This window comes from Terrapene carolina, unplaced genomic scaffold, assembly GCF_002925995.2.
Source record: "Terrapene carolina triunguis isolate 2854851 unplaced genomic scaffold, T_m_triunguis-2.0 Scaffold22, whole genome shotgun sequence".
Classification (NCBI taxonomy): domain Eukaryota; kingdom Metazoa; phylum Chordata; order Testudines; family Emydidae; genus Terrapene; species Terrapene triunguis.
This window is the reverse complement of record NW_020664373.1, coordinates 12,840,127-12,858,092: the sequence shown is the minus strand read 5'-3', so window position 1 is coordinate 12,858,092 and position 17,966 is coordinate 12,840,127. Positions and strand designations below refer to the sequence as shown.

Genomic DNA, 17,966 nt, shown 5'->3' with positions numbered 1-17,966 from the left:
TTCATACAATACAAGTTACACTTGCAAAAAATTAAAAAAAATGGTTAGGGAAAGTAGCATTGCTGGATAACAGCAGCAGCATCTATGATTGGATTGTTCATAGCTTGAGGACATATTGTGTAATTTCTTGGAAGGTATTTTGCTGGCCCATAAAACCAGTCATCCAACCTCTACTACCTTGTTTTTAAAGCCCTCTGTGCCATTGTCAGTTTATCTGAGACAGAATGACTGGAGATCATGGTGTAATTGCTCAGTTTTTATGGTGTAATGATGATCAGAATCATTAACATGTCTACAGTGTGTGAGATACAGTATGAAACATTAGTCTACCAACTGCTTTTAGACAGATGTCATTTTCTCTTGCCAGCAGCCATAATTTAAAACACTCTTCCAGAAAGAAAAGGGTGAAATTCTAGCATGTGTTTGAAAGGAGAAAGCTCAGCTTGTTTAATGACATATTCGCTTGAGCTTTGTCAGAATCCATTAATTTTTTTTTTAAACTGTGGGAAAAATTATTTTGCCTATTTTAAAATAGGCAAAGTTATTTATTTCCCTAACACCACTTAGAAATCCTAACACACTTTCTGAGAGAACTTGGTAGATTCCTCCTCTCTAATGAGACTACCCCATTTTCAGGAAACTCCTCTGTCATCAGGGTGATACTGTGAGCTTCTAATCAGGCTCTTCATTTATAGTTCAGAGTGATTAGTATGTAAGCCATCAATGATAAAATCAAGACTCAGAGACACTCTCTCTCAAGGACTGACAGTAAAATTGGATGCCAGATTAAATAACTTGGAAACCTTGATAAAGAAATCACAAAACAACTCTCAGAAGCTAGCATAACTATTGAAGATGAAGGTGGAATTTATGGCTCTTGTGAGAGCAACAAAAACACTTTCACGGAGTAAAATGACATTCCACATCAGAGTGGATAGCCTGGAAAAGAACATAAGGCCTGGTAATGAAAAGAAAGTGATTTCTAGAAGAGGCAGAGACCCTTGAAAAAAATATGCAAGGGAGTGGGGAAAGGGGTATGGGGAAGGGAGGGGGAAGAGGGAGTGGGGGAATGGGGAAGGGCAGGGGAAGGGGGTGGGGAGAAGAGGGAGTGGGGAAGGGTGTGGGGGGAAGAAGGAGTGGGGAAAGGAATATGGGGAAGGGGGTGGGGTGGGGGGAGAGGCAGTGGGGAAGGGAGGTGGGGGTGGGGGGAAGAGAATGGGAATGGGGAGAGGAGGAGCAAGGGGCAGGGACCCAGTGCGAGGTGACTGCGGGGGGGGCCCAAAAGTTATTTATGCCCAGGGCCCCAGTAAATCTTAATCCGCCTCTGTTGGCGCAGACTTCCAAGCTTGAGCCCTTCTGTCTTGTCCCTTTCAACCAGTCCCTGTGCCACTCCTGTTTCTTTCCCATCCTTGGCTCCTGCCTTAGTTCCAGACCCCTTTGCTGATACATTTTCAGTACGAGTCTCCACTGCTCAGGCTTCTCATCCCAGTCTCAGACTCCTTGCCCAGCAAGTCCTGGTCTCCCCTCCTGGCTCAGGGCCAAGTCCCAGTCTGCTCCCTGCCCTAACTTGCAGTCCCACTCTCCTTTCCAGCCAGTCCCCGTTTCCTCTTCTCAGCTATTTGTCTGATCTGTTTCCTCCCATCACTCCCCTGACACTAGCCCCTAGTCACAGGCTCCATCCTCAGGCTCTTCAGCCAGTCTTGGACTCAGCCAGCCCCTCCTCCATTCTTTGTTCTGGTCTCTTTGCCTATCCAGTTCCACTTTTTGCTCTCCCCCATTTTCTCATCCAATCTGTGTCCTCCCCCGTCCCGCAACCAACTGACTCCAAGTCCCTCCAGTTCCCACTCCCAGTCTCCTGGCCCAACCAATCCCAGCTCCCAACTGCCTCCATTTAACCAACCACAGTCTGCGCCTGCTGCCACTGGCTCCCAGTGGGTTCTTGTCTAGACAGTCCCAATCTCCCCCTTCCACCTCCCAATCAAAGTTTCTCTCCCTTCCCCTCTAGTCCCAATCTTACCAGACTCTGTGTCCCAATGTACTTCTTTCTCTCCCTGCTTTTATTCCCACTGTATTAGAATCAGATGGCTTCCTCTTCCACACTGCTTGGGCATCAGCTTGCGGGGGGGGGGGAGGAGGAGAAGAGGCCAGCAGTGAAAGCACGGGAGAGGCAGGCTCCCTGCTCTCAGCTCCAGTGTCCAGCCTCACCCTGGCCCAGAACAGCCACTACAGGGAAAGGCTTTGAACCCCCCTTAGCCTTGGGCTGGAACATGCTCAGTCACTCTGTGAGGATGGTGCATCTGAGAGGTGTGAGGGGATAGACCATACTCAGTGAGAATGGGATCTTCAGAGATTGTAGATATTTAGCCCTAGTAAATCTTTACTGAGCACATGTGAACTGTAATTTTAATTTCAAAGGCTTGTAACTTGGCTAAATTTGGGGGGGAAATTGTTGAACTTTCCCCCCAAAAATTCAGCCTGAGGCAGACACCCAGCAAGGACAATTTCAGCCAAAAGGATTACATTTTTGGAAAGTTATAAGCAACTGAAAACACAGGCTTATAATGAGTAGTATCAGGCAAACTTAGTAAGCAGTGCTACCAGCCCCACCTATAATAAAGGGTGTCCTGATCATTGTTCCTCAGTCAAGAAGATAGTGGCCATTAGGTTGCAAGTGATTAAGCGGAACAATAGAGTCATCCTGAGGAATGAGGAATACCATAGAGAGAGAGAGAGAGTGTGTGTGTTTTATATCTATCTATCTATCTATCCATCCATCCAGGGGCGGCTCTATGTATTTTGCCGCCCCAAGCACGGCAGTCAGGCGGCTTTCGGCGGCATGCCTGCGGGAGGTCCACTGGTAACGCGGATTCGGCGGCATGCCTGTGGGAGGTCCCCGGTCCCACGGATTCGGCGGCATGCCTGCGGGAGGTCCGCTGTTCCCGCGCCTTCGGCGTACCCGCCGCCGAATTGCTGCAGGACCGGCGGACCTCCCGCAGGCATGCTGCCAAAGGCAGCCTGACTGCCGCCTTCACGGTGACCGGCAGGCCGCCCCCCGCGGCTTGCCACCCCAGGCACGCACTTGGTGCACTGGTGCCTGGAGCCGTCCCTCTATCTATCTCTCTATCTAACACCTCTCTAATAAAAACATATATATATATACACACACACACACACACACACGCACGCACACATTTTTTATTAGAAGAGTTTTAACTCAATAGCTTTGACCTTTTATTCTAAGTGTGGGAGTTAAATTAGTGTGTCATATGCCCTGTTTGATTTTGCATTCACTCCAAGGCATTTACAGCATCTGTCAGTATGGTGTGCGCGCGCACACATGCACAAAAGGAAAAACCACCCGCAGCTAATCTACATAATAGAGAAGAAAAACAGATCTGGAACCATTTCAGTGATCGTATTTGTGAAACATGCAAAGTGTTGCAGTCCTGTTAGGAAGGATGGTGATAGCAGAGAAAATAAAAGTAAATGATGAATAATAGGCTGTTGATGTGAATAATTAGCTTCATTTCATCAGACATGGGAAGCCTTAATAACTGTGCTTGAAGATGTTCTTCACAAATGGGATAACAACCATATATTGGCAAATGACAAAATGTAAACTCTAGAGTATTTCCTGTGTTCTGCATTTATGCTTCAACTTAGTGTAAGAAACATATTTCAGCTCCTGCATTGCCTATACACGTTTTTCAAAATGGCTTTGGATATTTACAAGATTATGTCTTAATTGCAAAGGCTACTTCAGTGTACAAAAGGCCATTGTTTTCAGTGATTGTAAGCCACTTAATGCTGAGCTTTTATCTAAAAGACATTTCAAGTATAAAAATAGTAAAAGTGGCATATTATTTCTCAATTACATTTTCTTCCTTGAAAATCTTTTAATTGAATTTAGTACTTGTGAAATGTGTGATTGACAGGTCTGGAATCCGAAGACATGTAATTTTCATTGTAAAGTAGTATCTGATTACATCAAATCTTTCTATGAGTTCAAGTGTTTACAAGCAATCTCTTTTCTGCTTTTCCTTGATTTTAGAGACCTAAGAAACCACCACCTCCATCAGCTCCTGTCATCAAACAAGGGTCAGGTAAGGTGTTGTTGTAAGGTGTTGTTGCTCTTATACATCAGTGAAACACATTCCATACAGAGCACGTGTATTTTCAAATTTGTATGGATGTCATCAGTATCAAAGCCAATATACAGGAAGAGTCTCAATCACTAACAGTAGATTGGATACAAGATGCAAAAGATTACACAACCATGAAAGATTGTGGTCTGCTTTCTGAATAGATTGTGAGTGAACTGAAAGAGGACACATGCCAATTCTTATTTGAAAATAATACATTAGAAGATTTATCTTAAATATTATGGTTCATTTCAAACAGTTTATACTAAACATGAAACTTTTGTTCTTGGAATTTAAAACAAATTGTGGTAGTGCATAAAGTTAAGCACATGCATACATTTTTGCAAGGTCAGTGTCATAATGTTAGGGAATATAAACTGTAGTAGGAAAGTTTATTAACCTTTCACCTGTAAGCCCCATCTACACTAGAGATATATGGCCTTTTTCCTGTCCATTTGCAACTTAGGCCCCACTCCTGAAACTGGATCTGCATGCATGCAGGGGTCCAAATGTGTAGATCCAGTTGCAGGATCAATCCCATAGTTTCAGTTTCTTGTTTATCCATATTTTATAGTTAGGCTCAAGTACACTATTAACCATGGAATCATGTTGAAACTGATTTAGGGGACAACCTGTGTTGTAAACAAGTTCCCTGGTATGTCTGCATTTTTACAATGGCTAGGTCCAAAACCATACTACTGCAGCTGAACTGGAGTTAACTATAGTTCATGGTAACACAACACAAATATGATTTACCTGCCCAGTGTAGATTAGGCATCATCATGTTGAAACATGTGGGTTTAAACATGTTTTTAAAACTCTTATCCCTGCTGTGAAGAATGAGGACGATATCTGGATTATTTTTATGAATATTATATGTACTTCACTTCACTTTACCTGCTTGATGATATTCTGTCTGACTATACAGAGTTAAATCAAAGGAGGCTGTTAGGGAGAACAAGCAAGAATTACATATTCATATTATTCTCTGGGTAAGCAAACTGTGTTTAAACCATGTTAGAATGAACCATGATCAAACCCAGTTAATCAAAACCAGTTTTACCTCTGTAGATAAGACCTTAGGGTAAAATTTTTAGAAGTGACTATATTTCAGTGGAACATATGCAACTAAGTTTCTTAAAGTGCTTTTGAAAATTTTAGCCTTAAAGACAGAATTCAAGTTGTGTTTAGGTCATAATAACAACTCAGAATGAATGGGATGGTCTCAAAGGCCTTGTCTGCACTAGTGTTTTCCCCCTAAAATTTCCCAGTTGTTGTCACAGTGGTGCAGGCACTAGTGAGGACAAAGGACTTTAATCACTGTTTTCTATTCCGCACCTCTTGGTTAAAAATCCAGTGGCTTCTCTACAATCACACTCCCACCGTTACTTACCACCATTGGGAAATTTTAGGGTAAATAAGCAAGTATAGACATAGCCAGTCTAGTCAGGGTTTTCTACCTATTGTTATCTGTTCCAAGTTTATGTTTCAGTTCACTAGTGTATCTGATTGTGAATCAAGGGACTATAATTTAAATTTAACTCAATCAAGCAGTTGTTTCTATTTGTGTAATCATGCCAATAGTTCACTTCTTTGTCTTGAGACACTTAAAAAGAGATTTAATTTTCAGATTCTTTGTTATTCAGATGATCTCACTGAGAGCAGTATAACTTTGCCATCTAGTGGTGGTTGCAGTTTTAAAAAAAAATAAGCCATGCTTTATCCACTAATGAAATTATAATCAAGGCTATGTTTTGGAAAAACCCTTTAAAAGATTACATTTCTGTTTATATCTCTGCTTCAGGTTTCCCTTTTGTAAAATGGGGAGAATAATAATTTTAGCCTGTATATAGCCCTTTGCACACTCAAAGCACGAGCTACTTAGTCTTCACAATAGCCCTGCAAGAGAGGTAGATATTATGCCCTCCTTTTCAAAGTGAAAATGGAAGCGCGGAGAAATTAAATGACTTGCTCAAGGCCATTAGAGTTGGGAGCAAAAGCCAAAGACGAAAACTCAGGTGTTTCAGGTTCCTAGTTCCAAACCCAGTCTATTGACTGGACCATGCTATGTATGCGCAAGAAGTCTGTGAATGTTTAGGTAATGTCTATACGACATTTCAAGGCTGAAGAATGCTGTACTTGTTGTTATGAATAAATATCTCCTGCCACCAACTACAGTGTGAAATCACAATTTTACCAACATGTACTGTATTTTACCAGTCTTAGCATGAGGCTGATTCTGCTATTGATGGTTTTGAATACCTGGTAAGACATGATATGAAAAATTAGATCCAGAACTATCAGTTGCATGCTAAATAATTAAAAATCAATGTATTCTTTTACTGAGCATAGAAAAATAGCACAGGATAGAAGCATAATTAACATGAGAATACAGACTGGTCAGCCTCACCTCAGTCCCTGGAAAAATCATAGAGCAGGTCCTCAAGGAATCCATTTTGAAGCACTTGGAGGAGAGGAAGGTGATCAGGAACAGTCAGCATGGGTTCACCAAGGACAAGTCATGCCTGACCAACTTGATTGCCTTCTGTGATGATATAACTGGCTCTGTGGATATGGGGAAAGCAGTGGACGTGATATTTCTTGATTTTAGCAAAGCTTTTTATATGGTCTCCCACAGTATTCTTGCCAGCAAGATAAAAAAGTATGGATTGGATGAATGGACTATAAGGTGGATAGAAAGCTGGCTAGATCATCGGGTTCAACCGGTAGTGATCAACAACTCAATGTCTAGTTGGCAGCCGGTATCAAGCGGAGTGCCCCAGGGGTCAGGGCCGGTTTTGTTCAACATCTTCATTAATGATCTGGATGATGGGATGGATTGCACTCTCAGCAAGTTTGCGGATGACACTAAATTGTGGGGAGAGGTAGATACATTGGAGGGTAGTGATAGGGTCCAGAGTGACCTAGACAAATTGGAGGATTGAGCCAAAAGAAATCTGATGAGGTTCAACAAGGACAAGTGCAGTCCTGCACTTAGGATGGAAGAATCCCATGCACTGCTACAGGCTGGGGACCAACTGGCTAAGTGGCAGTTCTGCAGAAAAGGACCTGGGGATTACAGTGGACGAGAAGCTGGATATGAGTCAACAGTGTGCCCTCGTTGCCAAGAAGGCTAACGGCATATTGGACTGCATTAGTAGAAACATTGCCAGCAGATCGAGGAAAGTGATTATTCCCCTCTATTCGGCACTGATGAGGCCACATCTGGAGTATTGCGTCCAGTTTTGGGCCCCCCACTACAGAAAGGACGTGGACAAATTGGAGAGAGACGGAGGGCAACGAAAATTATCAAGGGGGCTGGGGCACATGACTTACGAGGAGAGGCTGAGGGAACTGGGCTTATTTAGTCTACAGAAGAGAAGAGTGAGGGGGGATTTGATAGCCGCCTTCAACTACCTGAAGGGGGGTTCCAAAGAGGATGGAGCTCGGCTGTTCTCAGTGGTGGCAGATGACAGAACAAGGAGCAATGGTCTCAAGTTGCAGTGGGGGAGGTCTAGGTTGGATATTAGGAAAAACTGTTTCACTAGGAGGGTGGTGAAGAAGTGGAATGGGTTACCTAGGGAGGTGGTGGAATTTCCATCCTTAGAGGTTTTTAAGGCCTGGCTTGACAAAGCCCTAGCTGGGATGATTTAATTGGGGTTGGTCCTGCTTTGAGCAGGGGGTTGGACTAGATGACCTCCTGAGGTCCCTTCCAACCCTAATTCTTCTATGATTCTATGTTTAGAATTAGCCTTTGTCTATATTACAAATTAAAGCCTGGTTCTACTTTGTATTGTAGTATAATTGGGACCGTAACTATATCCCCAAACTGAGCTTGAGATGAGACTGTGTGGTAATCGTGCTTCGAAACCTTGGTCAGCTGCAACCCACATTGTAGCTGAATGCGCGCGCACACACACACACGTTTAAAGTCCTGTGTCGCTACTTAAGTTTCTCAGGATATTCGACTTGTATAACCCATGAGTTTAGAGTGACTGTAATTGGGAGGCTAGCAGTAGTGTCTTCCTCTATGTGGTGTAAAAGGGTGATGTGTGTGTCTGTCAGTTCAGTAATACTTATGGGCATGATAAGCTATACAAGTGTTGCCTGTAGAATAGAGCAGTTACAGAGAAACAATGGCCAGTAATCACCACTAATGAGGGGCCATTACCATTGATGAGTAGTGAGTGTTAGGGACCAGCTGCAAGTATTGTATTGCCATATTCAGAAAATGTAAATGTGCTTGAGTGCTGCATAACACACAGTGAAACAGACTGAACAAAATAGTGTTATGTAGCCCTTTTAAACACTGCTAAGCTAAAATGGTTGTAACACCTTGTAGTTGGCTAGTGGAATGAAGCCAAAATCTGTTATAATAATTCTTATAAATAGGGCCTTACCAAATTCATGGCCGTGAAAAATGCGTCACGAACCGTGAAATCTGGTCTCCCCTGTGAAATCTGGTCTTTTGTGTTCTTTTACCCTATACTACACAGATTTCACGGGGGAGACCAGCATTTCTCATACTGGGGGTTGCAAGGTTATTGTACTGCCTTCAGAGCTGGGTGGCCAGAGAGCAGCAGCTGCTGGCCAAGGCCCCAGTTCTGAAGGCAGTGCAGAAGTAAAGGTGGCAATACCATGACTCCCTACAATAACCTTGCAAACCCCCCTCCCACACACACACACATACAACCCTCTTTTGGGTCAGGACTTCTACAGTTACAACACTGTGGAATTTCAGATTTAAATATCTGAAATCATGAAATTTATTATTTTTAAAATCCTATGACCATGAAATTGACCAAAATGGACCATGAATTTGGTCGGACCCTACTTATAAAATTTGTCTAGGGACTAGAACGAAATCTTGTCTACACCAGGAAAATTTTGCTAAAACTTGCCACTATTGGTTCATCTCCTCTCTGATAGCAACTGTGGGGTGGCTATTGTAGGCAAGATGCTGGTGGTCACCATTATTTTGAACACTGTGTGGCATAGACTTGTCCTGAGCAGCTATAGGCAAGGCATTCTTTTAAAATGCCAGCTACCACCCAGAGCACTGTCTTTGCTTGTGCTCCTACGATTGCTAACATTTGTGGAAATGAACTGCTGGGAATAAGAATAAAAAACTGTTGGGTAAAAGAACCCTAGTATATATACCCCCTTTATCTGTGAATCATGTTCAAAACTACTTTTAAACACAAACAGTGCTTTATTTGTGCTAAGTATTATTATGCAGACAGCAACTAAATTAATAAATTGGATATCCAACTATGTGGAATTATTTTCTTAGCATCAAAAAGTCCCATTTAATTGACTTACTCTACTGAACTTTCCTCCCCATTGAATTATTTTTGAGTCTAACAATGATACAGAGTTAAAGGATTGTAAAATGTAATTTTCTGACTCCTTGATATTTGGAATGGGACAATTGTGTGCACATTTCACAAAATATTCTGCAATTTTGCAAGTGCCTGCTCTCCTGAGATGTATTGGAATCATGTAACTTGGCTGCAAAGACTACACAGTCATGACATTTTGCATGCTTTTGTGACGTAAATAATTTTAATTGAAAATGGGCTTAGTTTAAGCATGAAAATTTCAAAATTGGGGAATCAAAAAATCAAAATAAAGGGGGGCAAATTTAAATATATATCTTTTGCTTGGTTTGCTTGCAGATATCTTTTTGCAGAATCATGAATTTGCCTTTCTTTGACAGGTACCACAGACAGAAAACATGAAATCAAAAAGGTACCTCCTGAAAGGCCAGAATGTCTTCCTAATCGAACAGAGGAGAAAGGTATGAAATGTGCTTCTATGTCTGCTGTTTGCAGAGTGATGAACAGAGAAGGAGGTTGATTCAAGTTTTCATTTTCCAGTCAGTAGATAGATTTAATTAAGTGTATTCTGTGGATATTTACTTCCAACTCTCATACATATGTGATTATATTGATTTTGCAAGAATCCTATAATTGTTTCTGGCGTAATTTCTGGGACCAGAATAAGGGAATCATACTGGGCTTAGTAGATATTGCATTGTATCTATTGCAGTGATATTATGCAACTGTTTATAGATTTGCACCTATAGTATCTTATATTGGACTTTGGCTAGGAGACTTGGCTTTTTTTAGCTTTCCATGGCCATTTCTAGAATTACTAAACAGGCTATGGAATGTATTTAATTCCTTGTTATGCCTCTGTGGCATATATTAGGCGAAGTAGCCAGATGCTGAATGTCACAAGTGGAAAAAACACACTCCGGAGAGACATAAGTTACACCGACATAAGCGTTGTGTGGGCAGAGCTTCTCCCACCGACTTAGCTACCACCACTTGTTGGGGGTGGATTAATTATGTCGACAGGAGAGCTCTCTCTCCCATTGGCGTAGAGTGGGTACACTAGAGTTCTTACAACAGTGCAGGTACATCAGTACAGCTGTGCCACTGTAAGCTCTCTAGTGTAGACATGGCCTATTTTAACCATGATATGTTACTTTCTAGACCTGCTTTGAGTAGAGTTAGATGACAGAATGGTTAAAACACTGAGGGTCCATCTACACTGGTGCTCCTCCTGTTGCTACCACTGGTGAAGTTCCAATGGTGGGAAACTTTAAGAAAAATAGTTGTACAGACACAGGCTGGGTGTAGAATTCACTCACCTCAGATAGCTGTCTTAGCTCATCTCTACTTACTTTTAAAAAAATGTATCAGAACACACTATTTTTTCAGAGAGTGTTAAATTTTAATGACACACTGTCACTTGGCTTCTTAACTACTTTATCTCTTTTTATACTGATTGTTTAGTTTTCCTTGCGTTCTGTTTGTGTAGCCCCCTGAGTATTGTCATTAATATAAAGAGGGCTCTTGATACAAGAGACAGCACAGCTAAAGTCTTAATGTCATTTTACACATATATCTAAAAATGCACTTCAGTTTTGATGTAATTATGTCACATCAGAATCATTAGGATGACAACTTTACTGTACAAGCTTTGTAGTATGTAATAACCCCATTAGCTCTCCATACAGTACTAATAACATGGCAAACTATACAGGCCATAGAAAAAAAGAAAAGAGAGTGATGGAGTGAAAATAGCAGCTAGCTTGTACATCCTAACAATGATATAGTATGTTTTTCAATTTCAGTTTTGAGTTATACAGTCAAGTATAAAAACAATGAGAATTACAAGATATTACACTACCAAAAAATAAATATCTATAGCTTGGCTAGTCAATGAATAAGAGGAGATAGGAACTATCTCTAGGTTCTATGGAACACCAAAAAAGAAGAGGATTTGGTAGTGTGTTGCAAGAATATAATTAGGGGCAGGACCTTCTTTTTTGTTATGTGTTTGTACATTATCTTGACTAACACAACGGGGTTTTGGTCCATGAGAGAGGCTCCTGCTTGTCACCACAGTGCAAATAGTAAATAATAATAATAATAATAATAATAATTAATAATAACAACAGGAGCAAATTGAATAAAAATTATGAGATCTTGTAGATTGTGGAGTAACTTCCAAGAGAAGGCGTGGAAGACTCATTGCCTGAGTCATGTAAAAGTATACTGGATAAAGATATTTTGTAGTGAACAATAGTTCCCTGCTGGGTGAGCAAGATGACCTAATATAGATCTTTTGTCTTTGATTATGCTCTCTATATTAATTTTTCTGTACACATGAGAGTTGACAAATGATATGCCATAACTTACTCTAATGGCACATAGCCTATGCCCTTCAAATTTTTTTTCTTTTTATAAATTTTATAACTTGGCTGACACTATCCTTAACCTAAACCACTAGCCCATTCAAATATGCCTATGAAATACAAATGGTTTATAATATTTTCCATCACTTAGACAACACAGCAATAAATTGGTCTCCAGGGCTTGAATGCCACTTCTTTTGTGAGTTGAAATTAGACCTTTGAACACATTTTTATGTTGCCAATTTATTTAATTTTTTTTCCTGCTAGTAGTATCAACAAAGACAAATTGCCAATGTCTGTTTTTGTGGCCCATGATTTCTTCAAACCTAGTATCCTAAAATCTATGAAGAGGTAGCCTGGCTCTATGTAATATTCTTAAATGTATGCCATAGGGATTCCTGTGTATATTCACAACATACTGTAGACCATCTTGTCACTGATGGGTTTGGTATATTATGAGAAACAAGGGGTGAGAGTTTTGCCACTGATTTCAATGGAGCTAAGGTTTCATCCAAGTAATCTACAGTGGTAAAAGTGTTCAGCTACATTTTACAATATGCATTTACAGCATATTTTATAATGGGACCATGCAAGCAGTTTGTATGTGCTCTATATACATCCTAGCAATAGCAGGCATTGGCATGTTAAAGACTGTAGAATTTCCTATGAAAAGTAATGAGTTTAAATGCAAACTAACCACTTTTGAAACTTGGAATCCCAAATATTAGGTATTTATCCATATTTAAGCCCATTTTTGAGAGGTACTGACTTCCTGTGGCTCCAATTGCCCAAATTTGTAAAAAAAAAAAAAAAAAAATTTCAGGCCACTTCTATTTAGATGCCTAAATATGTATCTGGCTGTCTAAATGTTGGCCCCCAAGTTGTTATATTTTGACCCTAGTATCTTAAGCTGATTAATTTTTCATTTAAGTATATTTGTATTAAATTCCTGCAGAATACATTTTCAAAAGAAGATATTTGCATGTTTCAGCTGAGCATTAAGAACACACAAAATTATCCTTATTTTTGTGCTCTTCTAACTGAGTATTATCTCACAGAGTAAAAATTAGTATGAAGGCAGGCTTGGGGGAAATGTTTCTGTATGATGTGTAATTCTCTTGTCTTCTTATTTTAATAGTTATTTAAATAATCAATAAAATTTTTTAATGATTAAAATCAGAAATTACACTCAGATTCAGACACTGTCTGCACGTTAGCCAAGAGCAGGTTTAATGCGAATTCAAACTATTGAAATGTATTTAGCCCAAAACTGGTATAAACATTTTATTCTCAGGAAAGAGTGAAGTAAGGCAGAACAGTGAAGAATGCAGACTTATTTCTTAGATGTGGTTTAACTAACATTCATAGCTTCTGTACATTGTAAATCAATGTGTGCCAGTGAATTCCACTTAATAAGATCTTTGTTCTTTTTGGGGGGGAAATTGATTTAAAGAAAGACCAGAAAGAGAGCAAAAACTGGTAGATTTGCACAAGCCTTCAGTCCCTGCTATACCTCCGAAGAAACCTCGACCACCAAAAACGAACTCTCTGAATAGACCTGGTACATTGCCCCCAAGACGACCAGAAAGACCAGCTGTGCCTCTGACGCATACAAGGTATTGTTAAAAGTTGCAAATTCATAGAGTGTAGGTTTTCTATTGATGGTACTGTTCATTTCCAATTCTAACTTTCTTTGGTTAGATACTGTATCATCACACTGTCACACTGGTTTTACCTAGTCTAGTGCTTTTGGTTTTATTGTAACTCAATTGAATTGATTGTCAATTAGACACTTGAAGATGTTTATTCCTGCTGTAAAGTTTGTGGAGTGTCTATATTAGCATGTACAATCAAGTTAGTTAAACTCAAGTTAATTGGCACTCTGTTAACTCAAGTTACAACAAGACCAACAACTCTAGATTAGCTCTGACCACTGCGTGTCCCTTTCTACTCTCCTGGGTAGTTAAATATAATAGTGAATAATATTAGCCAGTGTGCTCCCCTTTTAAACACTGTAGTGCCTAGAAAGGTGCTAATTTGATTTCAGTCCATTTTCCCTGGCTATTGTAGTCCAAGTCTAAGCGTGTTGCAAACTGGGTTACAAAATGTGTTTTGATTACACAATGACATACTCAAGGTACTACTCTAGAATGCTGCTTGAAAAATAATTTATGGCCTCCATCGGTGGCTATCCAATGTCCTTTACAAGCATTGATTAAGTTTTGCAACACACTGGAGTATCATTGACTCCATTTTACAAGTGGGGGAACCAGAGGATGCTCTCAGTCCTTCACTTTAACTTTATGTGATCATATACTACCTTGATAAGGGCAGATTAAGAACCTGAATAGAATAGGACCCATAGATCACGCTTCCCTTCATTCGTCTAATAATAGCCTATAAAAGGACACTCTTTATTGAAATCTAGTCAATTAAAAAAGTCATTTAAGATGCTACATCTGCCCTTGACCCCTGCCAGGTTTTGAAGTCTTACTGATGTGCTTGGGACATGTCTATCTCTCCCCACCTGACTACACATAGGAGGTGCTTGAACATAACACTAAAGAAAATAATTAATAAATACATACAATCTCATGTTTCTATGATTAAGAATGTTTTTGTTTCTCCATTAGCTGTTTGAAAGACCTACAGAAGGGTAAACAGTGAAACTGGCTTCAAAGTGCTGACCAGTACATACTGTAACACAGAAAAAAGAGAGAAATATGTAATCCTCTAATCTCTTATGGGAGTAGGTGTTATGTGTAACAGTAATTGTTTTTTTAAAAGTACAGAAAAATGTGTTTAAGTTGATATTGCCCCTTTAAATGTCACAATTGCTAACTGTTTACCACTCATTATTTTATCAGCTAATTTAAACTAATGAGTTATCCAGGGTCACTTTTGTATGCTGTTATGCCTATTTGTAAGGACATTTTATAGGAATAAGGCTAGACATTCATATGATCAAATCTATAAAAATAATCTTTTAATTATTTGGATAATTCAGAAACTTGGAAAATTAGGGTAAAAATGGTGTTTGTTAAATGTAGCTTGCAGGATTTGGTTGGTTATTTCTTTTTATAATCATTTCAGTTTAATAAGCTAATAAATATTTTGAAAGTACCTTCTGGTATCTTATACTGAGATCTGTAAGACTCAGGCCAATTAGACAATTAAAAAAAAATTTAACTCCTACAGCAATTTTGCAGATTCTAAGGGAAAAATCCTGTGGATTTTAACAAAATTTCCCTTAGATTTCTGTGGCTGTTGGTTAGCAATGGCATCATTATTCTAGTGTGTGTCAAGAGTCTTACATCTCGTGGGTTTCAGTGGGCTGTTTTTATATTTTGTAATAAAAATCAGTTTCTTCAGTTAAATAAATAATTTTCTTTTGGAGCCTGGGTAAGGCTTCAAGGACTGTGGGTTAGGTACCAAGAAGGCCCTGCAACAAGTTTGGATGTGGGGCAAAGCTGCAACTGACCTGTCCCCAGACATAATGGCTTATTTGGGCATGCTGCACTATTGGTAATTACACCAATTACCAGCAGTTCAATTTTCTAGTGTAGATAAGGCACATACTATCTGTTCAAATGACTCTTTTGAAACCAGGGTTTTACCCTGTTTTTCTGAGATATGTTCATCTGAAGCAATATTTTTCACTTTCATCTATTGGAGATTAAGCAACACCAATAAAGGATTGGTGTTGCTTTTTGAAGGAATAGCAGAAGGCTATACAAATGGCAAAAGGTCGGTACCAGCAATTGAGCATTTAAGGTATGAGCAACTTTGGGTGCTGGAGATGTGGCAGCACCCCCTGGACTTGAATCAGTAATAGCCAGATACATGGTTTACACTTTCAGCACCTTCACTATAAAATTTGTTCTAGCACCCCGTGAACAACCCTATAACAAACTTGTATGTGTGTGTGATGGACAAATTCTGTTCATTGGGAACACTTTTAAGATATGGAGTCTTGAAGGACATTTAGCATTCCTTAAGACAGCTGTGTTAAGTATCCTTTAAGGTTCCAACATCAAGGTCAGCCTCAGTATCCTTCAGCCCTAAAATCGTAATAGTTTACAACCCCAACCCAAACAGCATACATCCCTTTCTCAGAACACTTCCAATTAGCATTCTTTCTTCGCCATTAATACATCTGGGCAAAGAGGTCCAGGGTAGGTACAATGAAGATAGTTTTTTGGATTACCACCAGGACACGGTTACTTTGTTATACATTTCTTCCAGTGATTAAAAAAAGAGAGAGAATTTTATTGATCAAGTAGATCATTCTGAACATCCTCATTTATCATCAGCATTTTACTAATCCAGTGTGACAGGAATGTCTTAATTTCTTCTGCTTCCTCACCTACAGGGACGTCCTGACAACTTAATATTTCATAATATGATCTTGTTTTCTAGATCATCAACTAGGTTTTTTTGTCTTTTTACATTCTTAAGTATTCTCTTTAACCTACAATAGTGTTATCTGTGTATATCCATTTTTTTGTAATTTCTTCCAGTTTTTAACAAAACTTTCCAGACTTCTTATCCATTACAGCATTTTTAGTCTCAACAGTTCTAATAGCTAATGCCATGTTCATGCTTATAAATCTGGCATCATTAACTAAATCCAAACCATCCTTTGCCAGATTACACCACCAGAAACAGCCAGGTGGTATGTGCTTGTATCTGCTAGTGAAAAGTAAGGAGCAAAATGCTAAGTCTTTAGAAGATCATGCTTTATTTCTAATTTATTAATAGCTAATACTGCTATTTTAAGAAACACTAAATATCTAGGTCATTAGTTGCAGGGACAGTTATATATTTGGCACATTTTGCCCAGTGTGCAAAGACGTGCACAATAACTCTATATAGATAATACTATTCATGTATGAATGGTGACAATTATTGTGGGAATTATACAATATTGTGAGGCTGGCCATGAAATGGGATAAATATTTCATGACTATAATACAGATTTTTATTCCATTAAGTGAGCTAAAGCTCTCTTGAAATCTCATAGTAAATTTTCACAAGAATGTTGTGTGTGGGACCTGTGCAGTTTAGCCACTTGTGCTCCTACCGCTGATCCCATTTTATTCTGTCTGAGTGATCATATTGCTTCGATAAACTTAACTAGTATGTGGTATGTGAGCTTTTGCATGGGTTACTCATGGCTGAATCCCAGTTGCTCTTCAAAATTTCAGTCCCCCCTATATAAAATATCACCATTCCTCTATAATTTTTCTATGGTGAAGAAATTTTCGCTCTACAGTTCCTGGGTTGGGAGACATCCTTGAAACCATAGAAAGGGATTTCATAGCCTAATGATGAGTAATATGTACAAAAATCTTCTTTTTCTAGTGGGAAGCACTTACCCTGGTGAGGAAGCTGCTTCTGTGAACAGAACAGAGCACTGCTGGATCCCATTATCCCAGCTTGACATTTTTTCTCTTCATCCATTTATCTGCAGATTTCTGGTTCACCTATCCATAATATCTAGGCACCAATTATTAATTGTAAGCAACTAAGAATAAGCTGTTGAAGGGTAGCCCTTTGCCCTTAGATTTCCTTCATGTTGAGATGCTGTGAACATTTGAGGAATAATTTAGGACACTACTGTGTCTAAAATAGCTTTTTGACAGGTGTTAAAGAGAAATGAGATAAGGTTAATCCATGCAGTATGTCTGCTTACTAGAGATGGCTCTCTGTGACAGGTTGCTATAACTCAGTGCTACACAGGAGGAACACGTCCCCCCTCTTTTTATTAATTGCAAGCTGGCAATTTATTGTAGCCCACAGACAAACTCTAATAAATGTCTCCTCTTCTTTTTCTCACTGTAGGAATGATAGTACAAAAGTAGAGTTAGTGGGCAGTACGGTATCCGGAACCTTGGAGAAGGACTCCTCAGAAAGAAGCAGTGACGTTGGTAAGTTGCCATGTTTCTGTTGTTCCTCTAACAAAGTTATGGTGTAGATATCTGCATTTTAGTGGTACTTACTCTGCTCCAAGAAGCAGTTAATGGGTTCATAGTGAATTTTAAATGCAAGGTTAATCACACATTCCTTGCATAAACTTTTTTTTAAGAGAACACAGAAATATGAAACTTAGATTT

At 39.5% G+C, this 17,966-nt stretch overlaps 1 protein-coding gene across 5 annotated transcripts in view; it reads left to right on the top strand.

Moving 5' to 3' along the window:
• The window catches only part of LOC112108242 (SH3 domain-containing kinase-binding protein 1), a 379,159-nt gene that overhangs the window by 329,844 nt on the left and 31,349 nt on the right, over nt 1-17,966 (top strand). For all 5 annotated transcript variants that reach the window (XM_026648747.2, XM_026648750.1, XM_029910794.1 and 2 more), the window contains 4 exons: nt 4,052-4,103; nt 9,862-9,942; nt 13,304-13,466; nt 17,695-17,780. In XM_026648747.2, coding sequence (XP_026504532.1) covers nt 4,052-4,103; nt 9,862-9,942; nt 13,304-13,466; nt 17,695-17,780 — 382 coding nt within the window. The remainder of the gene's footprint in view (nt 1-4,051; nt 4,104-9,861; nt 9,943-13,303; nt 13,467-17,694; nt 17,781-17,966) is intronic.